Source organism: Oncorhynchus keta, chromosome 31 (assembly GCF_023373465.1).
Source record: "Oncorhynchus keta strain PuntledgeMale-10-30-2019 chromosome 31, Oket_V2, whole genome shotgun sequence".
Lineage (NCBI taxonomy): Eukaryota > Metazoa > Chordata > Actinopteri > Salmoniformes > Salmonidae > Oncorhynchus > Oncorhynchus keta.
The window spans coordinates 17,497,230-17,514,705 of NC_068451.1; the positions used below are offsets into that span (position 1 = coordinate 17,497,230).

General features: G+C 44.4%; 1 protein-coding gene and 1 pseudogene across 2 annotated transcripts; one reads left to right on the forward strand and one right to left on the reverse strand.

Moving 5' to 3' along the window:
* Positions 1-3,418: 3,418 nt before the first annotated feature.
* On the reverse strand, positions 3,419-8,248 carry LOC118364572 (Krueppel-like factor 10). 2 transcript variants are annotated; one of them, XM_035746228.2, is made up of 4 exons: positions 8,085-8,248; positions 5,781-6,014; positions 4,741-5,602; positions 3,419-4,418 (listed from the first exon to the last, which is right to left on the reverse strand). In XM_035746228.2, the coding sequence occupies exons 1-4, from the start codon at positions 8,124-8,126 to the stop codon at positions 4,114-4,116; spliced, it is 1,443 nt and encodes a 480-aa protein (XP_035602121.1). In that variant the 5' UTR covers positions 8,127-8,248; the 3' UTR covers positions 3,419-4,113. The 2 variants fall into 2 exon arrangements, with proteins under 2 accessions (XP_035602121.1, XP_035602120.1); XM_035746227.2 differs by having other exon boundaries at positions 5,766-6,014.
* Positions 8,249-14,660: 6,412 nt separating this feature from the next.
* Positions 14,661-17,215, forward strand: LOC127914258 (uncharacterized; annotated as a pseudogene).
* Positions 17,216-17,476: the final 261 nt, after the last annotated feature.

The following is a 17,476-nucleotide window of genomic DNA, read 5'->3' on the forward strand; positions in this document are numbered from 1 at the left end:
GAGAAGGATGACCCACAGTCCTTGGTAGCGGATCGCGTCGGGGGCAGTGTGTTATCCTCAAAGCGGGCGAAGGTGTTTAGCTTGTCCAGAAGCAAGGTCAAGAGACCTTACGTGTGCCAAGAAAACATTCCCCACACCATTCCGCCACCATCCTGTACCATTGACACAGAATCATAGACTTGTGCGGCTTACTCGAAATCCTGACTCTGCCATCAGGATGACGCAACAGGAACCGGGATTCGCCAGACCAGGCAACGTTTTTCCACTCCTTAATCGTCCAGTGTTGGTGATTGCATGCCCAGTGGAGCCGCTTCTTCTTGTTTTTAGCGGATAGGAAACCTGCTAAAGCCCATTCGTGACAAGGACCGATGAGTTGTACGTTCCGAGATGCGTCCTGCACACCACTGTTGTACGCTGTTATTTGCCTGTTTGTGGCCCACCTTCTGGCTTGCACGATTCTTGCCATTCTCCTTCGACCTCTCATCAACGAGCAGTTTTCGCCCAAAGGACTGCAGCTGACTGGATGTTTTTTGTTTGTCGCTCCATTCTCGGAAAGCCTTAGACACTGTCGTGCATGAAAAGCCTAGGAGGACAGCTGTTTCTGAGATACTGGAACAGGTGCGCCTGGCACCGATGATCATAACACGCTCAAAGTCGCTTAGGTCACTCGTTTTGCCCAATCTAACGCTCAATGCAACAGTAACTGGATGCCTGTCGGCCTGCTTTGTATAGCAGGCCACATGAATCAGTCTCTGTATGAGCAAACCAATTTCTGAAATGTGCTGGTGTACCTAATAAACTGTCCACTGTGTGCATATTCCAATAGAACAGGATGTGTTGTCTATTTTTCACTGAGGATAACAATGTTGAGTAAATGGTTGTATGTTTACACTACACAGAAAGTGAATGCCTTTCAATGGAAGGAAACTCCGTTGACCTCTCACCTACTATTCAACACTGTCTTGAACTGACACAGATACGTGCCCAGAGAGAGGGGTATACTACAAAGCAGGATCAATGAGCTTAGGGCAGCTAACTTTAATAAACAACCATAAATAACAGGTGATTTTCTGGTTCATTAAGAAAGCTAAAAATATATACACTTTATATACAAAAGTATGTGGACACCACTTCAAATGAGTGGATTTGGCTATTTCAGCCACACCTGTTTCTGACAGGTGTATAAAATCGAGCACACAGTTATGCATTCTCCATAGACAAACATTGGCAGTAGAATGGCCTTACTGAAGAGCTCAGTGACTTACAATGTGGCACAGTCATAGGATGTCACCTTTCCAACAAGTCACTTTGTAAAATTTCTGCCTTGATAGAGCTGCGCCAATCAACTGTAAGTGCTGTTATTGTGAAGTGGAAACGTTTAGGAGCAACAACGGTTCAGTAGCGAAGTGGTAGGCCACACAAGCTCACAGAACAGGACTGCCAAGTGCTGAAACGTGTAGCGAATAAAATAAAAAATCTGTCCTCTGTTGCAGCACTCCCTATCGAGATCCAAACTGCCTCTGGAAGCAACAACAGCACAATAACTGTTCGTCGGGAGCTTCATGAAATGGGTTTCCAGCCTCACACAAGATCACCATGCGCAATGCCAAGCGTCGGCTGGAGTTGTGTAAAGCTCGCTGTCTCCATCTGACAGTATAACGGACAAATCTGGGTTTGGCAGATGCCAGGAGAATGCAACCTGCCCCAATACATAGTGCCGACTGTAAAGTTTTGTGGAGGGGGAATAATGGTCTGGGGCTGTTTTTCATGTTTCGGGCTCCTTAGTTCCAGTGAATGGAAATCTTAGCGCTACAGCATACACTGACATTCTAGACGATTCTGTGCTTCCAACTTTGTGGCAACAGTTCGGAGAAGGTCCTTTCCTGTTTCAGAATGGCAATGCCTCCGTGTACAAAGTGAGGTCCATACAGAAATAGTTTGTCGAGATTGTTGTGGAAGTACTTGACTGGCCTGCACAGAGCCCTGACTTCAACCTCATCTAACATTTTTGGGATGAATTGGAACGCCGACTGCAAGCCAGGCCTAATCGCCCAACATCAATGTCCGACCTCACTAGTGCTCGTGGCTGAGTGAAAGCAAGTCCCCGCAGCAATGTTAAAACATATAGTGCATTGGTATTCAACTCTTACTCTATGAGGTCCGCTGCGTGCTGGTTTTCTGTTTTACCTAATAATCAATCTCACACATCTGGTGTCTCAGGTCTAAATCAGTCCCTGATTAGAGGGGAACAATGAAAATAAACCAGTGGAAGTGGCTGCGAGGTTGAGATTTGAGTTTGAGGGATCAATTGTAAAGCCTTCCCAGAAGACTGGAGGCTGTTTTAGCAGCAAAGGGGGGACCAACTCCATATCAATGCCCCTGATTTTAGAATGAGATGTTCGACAAGCAAGTGTCCACATTCTTTTGGTCATGTAGTGTATGTGTTATTGGTTGTTGAGTCAATTAGACCATGGCCATTTGAAGTTTATTTTTCTAGCTGGCTAACTCCTTTATCTTGCTTTGTAGTTTACCCCTCAGTTCAGTAACGCAACACATTTCCTCTCACAGTGTGGTGCCCTCAATGTGAGCAAGACAAAGGAGATGATCATGGACTACAGGAAAAGGAGTGCCGAACGCACCCATTCACATTGACGGGGCTGTAGTGGAGCGGGTCGAGAATTTCAAGTTCTTTGGTGTCCACATCACCAACAAACTATCATGGACCAAACACACTAAGAAAGTCATGGAGGGCATGACAACGCCCTTTCCCTCTCAGGAGAAAGAAAAGATTTGGCATGGGTCCCCAGAACCTCAAAAAGTTCTACAGCTGCACCATCGAGAGCATCCTGATCGTTTGCTTCACCACCTGGTATGGCAACTGCTTGGCATCCGACTGTAAGGCGCTACATTGTGTACAGCCCAGTACATAACTGGGGCCAAGCGTCTTGCCATCCAGGACCTATATACTAGGCGTGTCAGAGGAAGGGCCCAAAAATTGTCAAAGACTCCAGTCACCCAAGTCATAGACTGTTCTCTCTGCTACCGCACGGCAAGATGCACCGGAGTGCCAAGTCTAGGTCCAAAAGGCTCTTTAACAGCTTCTACCCCAAGCCATAAGACTGCTGAACAATTGATAAAATGGCCCCCCGGATTATTTACATTGACCCCCCCACACATTTGTTTTTACACTGCTGCTACTTGCTGTCTATGCAGTCACTTTACCTCTACCTACTTGTACAAATGATCTCTTTAGTAAATATGTTAACTAAATATGTTAACTGTTAACTATTTCTTAAACTGCATTGTTGGTTAAGGGCTTGTAAGTAAGCATTTCAATGTAAGGTCTACACCGGTTGTAATTTGGCACGTGTGACAAAAAAACATTTGATTTGAATTCAACACAAATACAACAAACTAGTAAAGTTTTACAAATTTTATTTCACCTGTAACAAAACAATGAAAATGTATGTAATTTAGTCAAGTTAAATATACAAACTTTTCTCTAACATTCTTTCTTTGGCCAAACAATTCTCATGAATATTAAATATACAGTGTATTGAACACATTCACCAAGTAGAAAAACAATTAATGTACAAGATCTAATAGTTAAGCATAGTTTTGCGATCCATAACAGTAATTTACTTATTTGGTAGGCTCAGAGATTCAGAAAGAGTCTATCTAAGCCTCTAGTTGTTCACAGATTTGACTTCTACATTTCTGTACCTTGCTCCACACTTTGGAGGTTGCCACAGAAAGAGTGGACAGTTGCCACCACTACAACCACATGCAAAGAGGTTGATCATGTCTTGTCAGTAGTTTAAAGCACAGTTGTAAACAATAATATTAGTATAATCTTCAACAAGTAAGAGTTGATCAAATGTAATGTAAATGAGTAAAAACCCTACTATCATTCATCACACATTAAACTGCCAATAACAACGTAATCTCAAGTGGACCTGAATGAAATATGAAACTGTAAGTCAAGAAACTTTAAACATGTCAAACAACTTTAGTTTTTAAAGAATTCAACATGTAATTAATTGCATTGATGTGCTTGAAGTTTTCAGTGAACAGTATCACAGTGAATGAGTTCCCATCTAATGACGAAATAGCTTATTCTACAGTGTCTTTAAGGCAAGAGTTTATTCTGGGCAGAGGACGAAGGAACGGTGCCAAAAACACTGCATGTGTAACATCACCACTGTGACAGACTCCCATCTGCCAACAGGGCACCTTCTTGGTGGCCAGGTGTCGACGGGCGTGCTTGGCCAGGTGGTCGCTACGCATGAAGCGGCTGTGGCACATGGGGCAGGCGAAACGCTTCTCACCCGTGTGGGTTCTACGGTGGCGTGATAGCTCATCGGATCGGGTGAAGCGTCTCTCACAGCCTTCCCACCTGCATTTGAAAGGTTTCTCACCTGAGCAGAACACATAGAGGAAAGACTAGTGTTACAGCAGGACACACACACAGTCAGCCATACAGGCTAAGAGGGTGATTACGTACCGTAACAACAAGGTCAGGTAAGGAGGTCTTTGAACGTTGTGGCTTTAGTGCAATTACAGCACCAATAAGGTAGCAAGAGGAAGCCAAAGAAAAGAACACCAACTTAAAAAAAAAAAACCTGAGATAAACTCTGTTGTTATTCCTACAATATGTAATGCTTGTGTTACTTGTAAACAAAAAGGCCACTACCTGAATTTGTAACATTTAAACCACACTCCCCACAAGCCCTGTCTTACCTGTGTGAGTCCTCATGTGAGCCTTGAGGTGGGAGCTCTTAAAGTAGGTCTTGCCACAGTCCTCGTGGGGGCAGATATGACTGCGGACTCTGGACACCTCAGCAGGCTGCAGGCTGCTCCGCTGGACCACTGAGGTGAAGCCTGGCGCTGGGGCGATGGCTGGCAGCTTGGTGCCACCAGATGTCAGCACTGACGGCTGGATCCCGACAACTGGCCGGGGAACCAAGAAGATGATAGGGCCCTTTGTCACCTGGTCACCCATGAAGAAGACTGAAGGAGGACCAACTGCTGCTGACTGTTGTTGGTGACTGGTTGCCGCCACCATGGTGGTGGTAACCATTGGAATATGACTGTTCGTTGCAATTGGCACAGCGGGTAGTATCTGGCAATAAACCGGAACAGGAGAAACCCTACAGTTGACAGGGGACACCAATGTAGGTTGGTGGAATTTACCAACAGAGGCTGGCAGAGTTACAGTAACCGGAGCCTGGATGGCAGCCGCTTCAGCAGACGAGTCAAGGGGTGTCATGTTCCCTTTGGAGCCCCTGCCAGATAGCCTATCTGCCAGGGGCTTGTTGATGCTGTCTGGGCTTGGCTGGGGCTGGGGAGGCAGGGGTTGGTTTCGTCTCTGCTCCAGGGGGGCGGCTGGACAGATGCTCCAGCTGCAGTGCTGTGCGTCTGCAGTGTGACGGATCACACTGGTGGCCTGTGATCGGGGCTGGCTGACCATCTGTGGCTGTGTCAAGCCCTGCTGTGCTGGCTGTGCGTTATGTCTCTGGCACCAGGAGGTCTGTACTGTCTCTGGAGCAGGATGACTGTGAATGGCCTCAAAGTTTGGCGGGCTGTATGGCGGGGTCATACACTGAGACGGAGGGGGGAAAAAACCTGAAGTGGTTACGAAACGATATAATCTCTACATTGTGTGTGGTTATATTTATTACATTTCACGTAGTATGGAGGATTATCACAGTGAATGCATGTGACAGAACTTGAGAGAACACACACAAGTAACACAGGAAATTTACCAGAGACTCACGAACCTCAGCCGGGTCAAATGAGAGATGAGAGTCATCCTCTGAGAAATCAGGGGAAGGGGTCAGAGGTCGGAACTGTCTATGCTTGAAGCTCCTGGAAGTCCTGGCTTTCCAGTGGGTGTTCATAAACATAAGAGCCTCCACCGCCTCCATGTCTCCCACGGCCATAGGGTGACACTGGGACTCTTCATGGTTCTGACTGCCAGGATAGTACAGCTCATCAACTTCCACGGTGTCACTCTGTTAACAGATAAAGGAATATACACTGAGTGTACGAAACATTAAGAACACCTGCTCTTTCCATGATCTTGGCTGATCAGGTGAATCCAAGTGAAAGCTATGATCTCTTATTAATGTCACTTGTTAAATCCACTTCAATCAGTATAGATGAAGGGGAGGAGACAGGTTAAAGAAGGTTTTTTAAGCCTTGATAATTGAGACATGGTTTGTGTATGCGTGTCATTCAGAGGGTGAATGGGCAAGACAAAATATTTCAGTGCCTTTGAACGGGGTATGGTAGTAGGTGCCTTTGAACGGGGTATGGTAGTAGATGCCAGGCGCACCGGTTTGTGTCAAGAAATGCAACGCCGCTGGGTTTTCACACTCAACAGTTTCCCGTGTGTATTAAGAATGGTCCACCATCCAATGGACATCCAGCCAACTTGACACAATTGTGGGAAGTATTGGAGGCAACATGGGCCAGCATCCCTGATACCGGACCATTGAGGCCCAGTTCGCTACTTTTGTGGGAAAATTATATATATTTGTTTTATTCTGACTTTTCAGGCGGTGCTGCAGCACCCTCAGCACCCCTACGTACCGCGGCTTTGGTTGTGAGGGGAAAAGTGGGGGTGCAACTCAATATTAGGAAGGTGTTCCTAATGTTTGGTATACTCATGTATCTCATCATAATGTCATGTACCTAGTCCCTGTGATCCATAATTATCCTTTCTCCAAAGACATACAAGCTCATTAGACATTAGTTGAGAGGTGATATTATAAATATCAAAAGTTTAAAGTGAAATATGAAATTATTTTTGTCAATTACTTTTCCGTCCATAAAGAAGCAAAGAAAATTATGATTGGAACAACTGTCATTATTCTTCAGCTGGTTAATAAACACAATGCTCATGCTGTGTCAGTAGCTTTTCTCTATACACTTCAGTAAATCTTTAGATACCTTACATAATTGATTTACTTGTCAACCAATACTAACAGAATATGTAAATCAGGGATTGTCAACTGGCATATTTGTAGGCTTCAGGATCATGGTAAAATTTCTAAATTTGTTTGTGCATCAAGCAGTTTTTCTCTTGATATGTCAGTCACTGACAGTCACTCAATTTTTTGAATGTTAAGTTAGTCTAGCCAACTATCTAAACATAGTAATCATGGCCCTAACCTCCAGGGGGCCCCCATTGATTTTGTTAGTCACTCTCACTCAGATATATATAAACATAGAATTGCAGGAAATTCACTTTAAAACTGCTCAAATCTCTCTCCGCCCCATTGAAAAATAAGTAGAATTGCATGAAATTTGTTAGAAAATGTTGACATTTTCTCTCTGCCCTATGAGAAATGTGTTGCAGAAAACTTGCTTTAAAACTGCAACATTTACTCTATGTTTTTATTTAACTAGGCAACTCAGTTAAAAACAAATTCTTATTTTACAATGACCGCTGGGTCAATTGTGCGCCACCCTATGGGACTGCTGATCACAGCTGGTTGTGATACAGCCCAGGATCGAACCATGGTCTGGAGTGACACCTCTAGCACTGAGATAGACCACTGCGCCACTAAGGAGCCCCTTTGTGCAACGGCAAACTGTATAGAATTGCAATAAATTAACTTTAAAACTAAAAAAATATATCTCTGCTGTCAAGTAAACAAGTAACATGTTTTGCTGGCATAGGGCCCCGAAAAGGCTAGGGCCAGCCCTGGCTACTGGTATAATACATTTACTATAGTGAAGAGAGTTAAGTCATTTAACTTCACAAATGTATTGATTGCTCAAATCAGTTGACTGCATGTGTGGGTATGGATGTGGTTACGCAGACCCGCCAGCCACTGCGGCCCCTCTTGAGGAGTTCAGAATTTGTGCCCCCCTCCAACAAATTCAACTAAATCTCAACATCCACTTATTATTACTAAACAGATCTCAAAAAGTTCTGTTTACATTCTAAACGTATTTCAAAGAGATAGATACACTTTTTAAAATTTAAATTAAACAACATTTCATCATCTAACATCACCCTAACGTTAGTGATTTCCTAAAAGCCTTCAGTGAGAATGAGGATTGTAGCTACTTACATTTTTGTGGCGCTCGACAAAGGACGACATACATTTTCTCATATTCGAAGACAATGTATCGAATGTAACTTCACTGTGTTAATGAAGTGGTGTGTGACAGTCGGACTTGTGGTAAATGTTACAATATATGTTTCTCTTTTCCTTTTTCTAGTTCCATTCAGCCATAATTTCAAATACAGTGGATACAGAGGGGCCGGTCTCTACTTTCAGCCAATCAGACACAAAGGTGTGCAAGACAGGAACCAATAGGAGAAGAATCAACGCGTGATCAGGGGCTGATGTGGTCCGTGGAAACAGCGTGGTACACAACAGCATCAGCGTGTGAAAATAACGCTGCGAATCCTCCTATCCGGAGTTGAGTGAGGGATGTAAAACCCCTAACATGACGAATTGCCGAATTTTGAAAGATCTCAGTTTTTCCAGTCTACTTAACTACATCTGATGATACTTTTGTTGTTATATTATATTACATCCGTTTACACACATTATATTGTTATTACTTTCTTTTTTTAAAACATTCATTTTTTTAAAGTCAAGAAGACTTTACTTTTAAAGACTAAATGCAATATTATATTGCAGACTGGTCTCATAGACTAGACATAATATAGTAAACGTAAATCCGGGATACCAAATTTGTATGATATATTACATTTGGTATGGTTTCATAAAACAGAAGGAGGGTGGTTGGGTAGGTGTATAACATGAACATCTAGCAACTCAAAGATTGTGTGTTCAAAACCCATCATGGATCTCTTCAGCATTTTAGCTAATTACCAACTACTTACTACTTTTTAGCTACTTTGCAACTACTTAACATGTTAGCTAACCATTCCCCTAACCACAACCCTTTTAGCTAACCCTTTCCCAAACCTTAACCCTTTTAGCTAACTCCTAACCTTAACCCCTAACCCCTAGAGCTAACGTTAGTCAGCTAGCTAACGTTGGCCTTAGTACCCACCTAGCTAACTTTAGCCACAACAAATTGGAATTAGTAACATATCATACGTTAAGCAAATTCCAAACATTGTACATTTTTCAAATTCATAACATTACATATGAAGTGTAATTCATAACATATCGTTTGAAATGGATGATGGACATCCACAAATTAACACATAATTAATTTGTGGATGTAAGATATACTAAATGGATTGTCTCTGATTTACAAACAGATATAATACTAAATGCTCTGAGACCACATTGCATATACAATATCTGATTTGGATATCTGGTTTCCAACAACAGGAGAGTTGCAAGTTTGAATCCCAGCTGACAGGAACAATCTGGTGGGAGTTCAAGTGTTCCTGTCATTGTCCCCTTGAGCAAGGCACTTAACTCTACCTGCTACAGACAAAAGCTCTTTTACATTATTCCCTTTAACCTCAAGGGATTTAAACATGGATAGATAAAGGCTAAATTGTATTTATCTAGGCAAGTCAGTTAAGAAAACATTTTTATTTACAATGACGGCCTACCGGGGAAGGCTAACTGCCTTGTTCAGGGGCAGAACGATAGATTTTTACCTTGTCAGCTCAGGGATTTGATTCAGCAACCTTTCGGTTACTGGCCCAGCGCTCTAACCACTAGGCTACCTGCCACCCCAATGTGGCTGTGTACAGAGAGAGACAACACCCTATTAAGTGTCTGTGGTTTATGGACTGCTGCCCTCAGTAGGTCTGGTAGAGTGTTATCTGGGGGGTTATCTGTTCCCTGTATGGATAAGGTAAGTGTCAGATGTCAAGACGTTCCTCCACGGGTCAGAGACTGGGAACAATGGGAGGCTGCAGGGAGAGACAATAGTGAAACATACACACAGACTGCCTCCCAAAAGGCCCCCTGTTCCCTTAACAATGCACAACTTTTGACCAGGGCCCATAGGCTAGTGCACTATACAGAAAATAGGGAGCTATTTGGTACACAACCACAGCCAGGCTTCACGGCATCTCCAGGCCTCTGGGTGGTGGTACTGTCTATCTGACACTGAATTATACATTTTAACATCTTACCTCCATTAAAATAACTGACTATAAATCAAATAATAAAATATTTGATTCAGTCCAGTCAGTTGTGACTCACTGAACTCTTTCCATCAAGTACAGTGTTCCTTAAAAGAGTTAACTCCATTACCAGTTCACTGTATCACAGTATCATGTAGTGTCAATGCACGGACTCTAGACGGCCAGCGGTCTCTTGCTCTGGGTGCCAAGCTTATGTACTGTACATCTCGGCCAAATAGTGTGTCCTAGATTCAAGTTGTAATGCATATAGATGGGGTCGTATCTGGAGTGTTGGGCTAACTTTGAGGCTTGAGGCAACTGTGCCAGTACAGTATCTTGTGATCAGAACCTTATAGGCTATCTGAGCTGCTGCTGTTCATCTGAGATTATTGCTGGAATGGAGGTGTGGCAAGAGGGCCTGGGCACAGTCCCTGAATTTATCCCTTTTTCTCAGAAGAAGAGACCAGGAAAAGCCCAGCAGCGTCCATCCCTCCCCCTTTCTCACGTATATGTCAGCAGTCACATTACCCTGAACTCTGAAGCTGGGTTGCTTGTGAGATCGTAATGCATGGGGGTAGAGTAGTGAGAGGTGGTTGCATGCCTCTAGACCTAGACAGACCCATACTAGATTACTAACATTAACACTAGACGCAGACTTATTCCAGTTTATCCCACACTGACGAGTCCTAAACTAAAAAAAAAATGGTAAGTCCCAGTGAGCAGTACAGATCAGTTATTTTAAAGCCTCTCTCCTTCGTGAGCTATCTTGTTACTGAGCTGGAAATAACCCATATTTGTGCTGGCCTGAGTGACAAGAGCTGGTGTCGTCACAGCTGATGTGGGCTTGTTTAGTGGTGGTGAAATAGCAGTGGAGAGAGGCTCAGCGTTTGGTCTTCAGAGTGTGCATTGGAGGACTGTAAAATGTAAATCCTGGAGACATTTGCACTGTTTACTGATGCCTTCCCCCTGTGTGAATGGGTGAGACCTCATTTCAAATAGTATTAGTTTTCTTTCAAATACTTTTGAGCATTTCAATTAGTCCACCTGGAATGCCAGATGGGTGACGTTTGTACTTTTGGGGCTATTCTATTGGTTCCATTGTGCAAGGCAAGCTCAATCAAGTGCAGCTAAAGTTGTTGTCTATCATTGTAAACAAATTATTTGAAACCAGGTGTGGTGTGGATTACTTTAAGTAAAGGACACCAGGGTTTTACTCCAAACACTACCCCACACAATATGGCTCTAACTACAGTATTCCTCCACTTCTTTACTGCCCCATCAAATTACGTTTTTAAATTGCAAGGTTGTAATCTGATCTAAATTGTATAACCAATGTGAATATGTGAGGTGAAAGTTGAAGGATGTGCACTACATTACTGCATTGTATAATGCAGTGCATCCATTGCAGTGACACAGCAAGTTTCCTGCTGTTTATTTTATTATCAGTATGTCCATATTGATCCCCATTTTAGGCCATTTGATAACACATTGACCCGTAATCTAAAAATAACAGTGATATTTCTATGTTCTTGTTTGACTTGGCTCTGATAAAGGGTTACCTTTAGGCTTAGTGGCAACAGAGTGGTACTGGCATGGAGTTCAACCACCTCAGGATAGGAATACACAGAGGCACATTATCCTGCAGGTGATATTTTTAGGAAAATGTCTTGTCCAACAGTTAGCAAGCATAATCTGCAAAATATATACACTACCGTTCAAAAGTTTGGGGTCACTTAGAAAATGTCCTGGTTTTTGAAAGAAAAGCACGTTTTTTTGTCCACTACAATAACATAAAATTGATCCGAAATGCAGTGTAGACTGTCACGGTTGTCGTAATGAGTAGACCAAGGCGCAGCGTGGTATGCGTACATTCTCTTTTAATGAATGCGCATTGAACAAAATGAACAACCGAAACCCTATACAAACTAGTGCTGACAGGCAACTAACTACACATAGTCAAGATCCCACAAACACAAAGGAGGAAATGGCTACCTAAATATGATCCCCAGTCAGAGACAACAACAAACAGCTGCCTCTGATTGGGAACCATATCAGGCCACCATAGAAATACAATTCACCTAGATGACCCACCCTAGTCACTATCACGCCCCAACCAACATAGAAAATAAACAGCTTTCTTTGGTCAGGGCGTGACAGTAGACATTGTTAATTTTGTAAATGACTATTGTAGCTGGAAATGGCAGATTTTTTAATGGAATATCTACACAGGCGTACAGAGGCCCATTATCAGCAACCATCACTCCTGTGTTCCAATGGCACGTTGTGTTAGCTAATCCCAGTTGACAATTTTAAATGGCTAATTGATCATTAGAAAACCCTTCAGCTATGCTAACATAATTGCAAAAGGGGTTTCTAATGATCAATTAGCCTTTTTAAATGATAAACTTGGATTAGCTAACACCACGTGCCATTGGAACACAGGAGTGATGGTTGCTGATAATGGGCCTCTGTACGCCTGTGTAGATATTCCATACGAAATCAGCCGTTCCAGCTACAATAGTCATTTACAACATTAACAATGTCTACACTGTATTTCTGATCAATTTGATGTTATTTTAATGGACAAAAATGTGCTTTTCTTTAGAAAACAAGGATATTTCTAAGTGACCGCAAACTTTTGAAAGGTAGTGTACATCATCTGAATAATCAGTGTTTGCCTTTTTTCTGTCATCCAACTATTTTAACAACATCTTAATAATGTATTTAATCATTTAAACTAAGCCCCCATATATAATGTGGCTTGCCACTAACAATTCAGAATACAAAAATGCAGATTACCTGAAGTGAAAGTAAAAAAAACTGTATATTTGTTATAAACCTGTTATAACCATAGAGGTTATAACACAACATAAGAAACTAAAACATGTTCACCTCACATTTACTTTATGTGTACGCCTAGTACCAGACTAATGGCCACATGAACCAAATTTGTCCTCATGTTTTTCTTTTTTGTAGAAACATTGCGCAATACCGCTGAGAGAATTGTCAACCAGCTGTACCAAATCTAACTTCACTGAAGAAAGCAAGTGAGTGTGAAGCAGATCACAGCAGCTGACTCCCTGGGAATTTTGTAGTTTATGTTGATCCTGAGAGAAGGAGAGAGTCTGTCAGATGAAGGAGTTTCTCTCCACTCATTCACCTCAGGGGCCCGGCAGAGAGAAGTGGAGCTCTCTTATTCCCTTCTTTTACACTCCTATACTCTAAGGGGCTGTACGGTCATGAATTTCAGAGTATTAGTAATTTCCTCTACTGTATATGCTGATGATGAAGAAGAAAGTGATGACGAACAGACAAACCTGTAGCATTACCTATGTGCCTCTCTTTGTCATTCAAACGAGGTCTCTAGGTTTCTTCCTAGGTTTTGGCCTTTCTAGGGAGTTTTTCCTGGCCACTGTGCTTCTACACCTTAATTGCTTGCTGTTTGGGGTTTTAGGCTGGGTTTCTGTACAGCACTTTGAGATATCAGCTGATATACGAAGGGCTATATAAATACATTTGATTTGATTTGAAACGAGCAGTTGTATACAGTTTAGATAATTTTATACCCCGAGAACACAGATGTATCCTTTTCCATTTGTGTTGATTTTTAACACAGAGCATATACTGTATCTTTTATTTTTGGAGAAATATAGAAATCTTTATTTTCTGTATTTATTATTTTCTGTATTTTCTGCTACGTAGCTAGCTACATAGCCGTCCTTGTATCAAAGAAAATTGTGTAGTCTAGAGCGATTTTCTAGGTTAGCTCGCCAGCTATTGTCGTTCTTTTAACGCAACGTAACGTAATCAACACTGCTAGCTAGCCAGCTAGCCCCCGAATAGTAGCACTGTAGAAACTATTACACTCAACGGAACGACTTGATTAGTGTAGTGTCAACAACGCAGCCACTGCCAGCTAGCCTACTTCAGCAGTACTGTATCATTTTAATCATTTTAGTCAATAAGATTCTTGCTACGTAAGCTTAACTTTCTGAACATTCGAGACGTGTAGTCCACTTGTCATTCCAATCTCCTTGCATTAGCGTAGCCTCTTCTGTAGCCTATCAACTATGTGTCTGTCTATCCCTGTTCTCTCCTCTCTGCACAGACCATACAAACGCTCCACACCGCGTGGCCGCGGCCACCTAATCTGGTGGTCCCAGCGCGCACGACCCACGTGGAGTTCCAGGTCTCCGGTAGCCTCTGGAACTGCCGATCTGCGGCCAACAAGGCAGAGTTCATCTCAGCCTATGCCTCCCTCCAGTCCCTCGACTTCTTGGCACTGACGGAAACATGGATCACCACAGATAACACTGCTACTCCTACTGCTCTCTCCTCGTCCGCCCACGTGTTCTCGCACACCCGAGAGCTTCTGGTCAGCGGGGTGGTGGCACCGGGATCCTCATCTCTCCCAAGTGGTCATTCTCTCTTTCTCCCCTTACCCATCTGTCTATCGCCTCCTTTGAATTCCATGCTGTCACAGTTACCAGCCCTTTCAAGCTTAACATCCTTATCATTTATCGCCCTCCAGGTTCCTCGGAGAGTTCATCAATGAGCTTGATGCCTTGATAAGCTCCTTTCCTGAGGACGGCTCACCTCTCACAGTTCTGGGCGACTTTAACCTCCCCACGTCTACCTTTGACTCATTCCTCTCTGCCTCCTTCTTTCCACTCCTCTCCTCTTTTGACCTCACCCTCTCACCTTCCCCCCCTACTCACAAGGCAGGCAATACGCTCAACCTCATCTTTACTAGATGCTCTTCTTCCACTAACCCCATTGCAACTCTCCTCCAAGTCTCCGACCACTACCTTGTATCCTTTTCCCTCTCGCTCTCATCCAACACTTCCCACACTGCCCCTACTCGGATGGTATCGCGCCGTCCCAACCTTCGCTCTCTCTCCCCCGCTACTCTCTCCTCTTCCATCCTATCATCTCTTCCCTCTGCTCAAACCTTCTCCAACCTATCTCCTGATTCTGCCTCCTCAACCCTCCTCTCCTCCCTTTCTGCATCCTTTGACTCTCTATGTCCCCTATCCTCCAGGCCGGCTCGGTCCTCCCCTCCCGCTCCGTGGCTCGACGACTCATTGCGAGCTCACAGAACAGGGCTCCGGGCAGCTGAGCGGAAATGGAGGAAAACTCGCCTCCCTGCGGACCTGGCATCCTTTCACTCCCTCCTCTCTACATTTTCCTCCTCTGTCTCTGCTGCTAAAGCCACTTTCTACCACTCTAAATTCCAAGCATCTGCCTCTAACCCTAGGAAGCTCTTTGCCACCTTCTCCTCCCTCCTGAATCCCCCCCCCCCCTCCTCCCTCTCTGCAGATGACTTCGTCAACCATTTTGAAAAGAAGGTCGACGACATCCGATCCTCGTTTGCTAAGTCAAACGACACCGCTGGTTCTGCTCACACTGCCCTACCCTGTGCTCTGACCTCTTTCTCCCCTCTCTCTCCAGATGAAATCTCGCGTCTTGTGACAGCCAGTCGCCCAACAACCTGCCCGCTTGACCCTATCCCCTCCTCTCTTCTCCAGACCATTTCCGGAGACCTTCTCCCTTACCTCACCTCGCTCATCAACTCATCCCTGACGGCTGGCTACGTCCCTTCCGTCCTCAAGAGAGCGAGAGTTGCACCCCTTCTGAAAAAACCTACACTCGATCCCTCCGATGTCAACAACTACAGACCAGTATCCCTTTCTTTTCTCTCCAAAACTCTTGAACGTGCCGTCCTTGGCCAGCTCTACCGCTATCTCTCTCAGAATGACCTTCTTGATCCAAATCAGTCAGGTTTCAAGACTAGTCATTCAACTGAGACTGCTCTTCTCTGCATCACGGAGGCGCTCCGCACTGCTAAAGCTAACTCTCTCTCCTCTGCTCTCATCCTTCTAGACCTATCGGCTGCCTTCGATACTGTGAACCATCAGATCCTCCTCTCCACCCTCTCCGAGTTGGGCATCTCCGGCGCGGCCCACGCTTGGATTGCGTCCTACCTGACAGGTCGCTCCTACCAGGTGGCGTGTCGAGAATCTGTCTCCTCACCACGCGCTCTCACCACTGGTGTCCCCCAGGGCTCTGTTCTAGGCCCTCTCCTGTTCTCGCTATACACCAAGTCACTTGGCTCTGTCATAACCTCACATGGTCTCTCCTATCATTGCTATGCAGACGACACACAATTAATCTTCTCCTTTCCCCCTTCTGATGACCAGGTGGCGAATCGCATCTCTGCATGTCTGGCAGACATATCAGTGTGGATGACGGATCACCACCTCAAGCTGAACCTCGGCAAGACGGAGCTGCTCTTCCTCCCGGGGAAGGACTGCCCGTTCCATGATCTCGCCATCACGGTTGACAACTCCATTGTGTCCTCCTCCCAGAGCGCTAAGAACCTTGGCGTGATCCTGGACAACACCCTGTTATTCTCAACTAACATCAAGGCGGTGGCCCGTTCCTGTAGGTTCATGCTCTACAACATCCGCAGAGTACGACCCTGCCTCACACAGGAAGCGGCGCAGGTCCTAATCCAGGCACTTGTCATCTCCCGTCTGGATTACTGCAACTCGCTGTTGGCTGGGCTCCCTGCCTGTGCCATTAAACCCCTACAACTCATCCAGAACGCCGCAGCCCGTCTGGTGTTCAACCTTACCAAGTTCTCTCACGTCACCCCGCTCCTCCGCTCTCTCCACTGGCTTCCAGTTGAAGCTCGCATCCGCTACAAGACCATGGTGCTTGCCTACGGAGCTGTGAGGGGAACGGCACCTCAGTACCTCCAGGCTCTGATCAGGCCCTACACCCAAACAAGGGCACTGCGTTCATCCACCTCTGGCCTGCTCGCCTCCCTACCACTGAGGAAGTACAGTTCCCGCTCAGCCCAGTCAAAACTGTTCGCTGCTCTGGCCCCCAATGGTGGAACAAACTCCCTCACGACGCCAGGACAGCGGAGTCAATCACCACCTTCCGGAGACACCTGAAACCCCACCTCTTTAAGGAATACCTAGGATAGGATAAGTAATCCTTCTCACCCCCCCTAAAAGATTTAGATGCACTATTGTAAAGTGGCTGTTCCACTGGATGTCATAAGGTGAATGCACCAATTTGTAAGTCGCTCTGGATAAGAGCGTCTGCTAAATGACTTAAATGTAATGTAAATGTATTAAATGCCTTCATAAATAAATGATTCTTCTGATACTGTGATCATAAAAGACAATATTTCTTGAAAAGGTACTATTTTTTTAAGAAACAGGCAAATACGTGTGATTTGACAAAGCGTACTAATCAAAAGGGTATGATTTGGGCCCTGTCTCTGGGATACTCAATCAGCCGCCAACAACACACTTCTCGAAAGGTGAAAAAATAAATAAAATAAAAGGTGAAAGACAAGCCTGCCATCTGCTGGTATAAAAA

Excerpts from the sequence above, each read along its gene's own strand:
- LOC118364572 (XM_035746227.2), bottom strand. The coding sequence starts at position 8,126 with ATGAGAAAATGTATGTCGTCCTTTGTCGAGCGCCACAAAAAT. Across the intron at positions 6,015-8,084 it reads TTGTCGAGCGCCACAAAAAT|AGTGACACCGTGGAAGTTGA; the intron begins GTAAGTAGCTAC and ends ATCTGTTAACAG. Across the intron at positions 5,603-5,765 it reads CTGAGGTTCGTGAGTCTCTG|TGTATGACCCCGCCATACAG; the intron begins GTAAATTTCCTG and ends CCTCCGTCTCAG.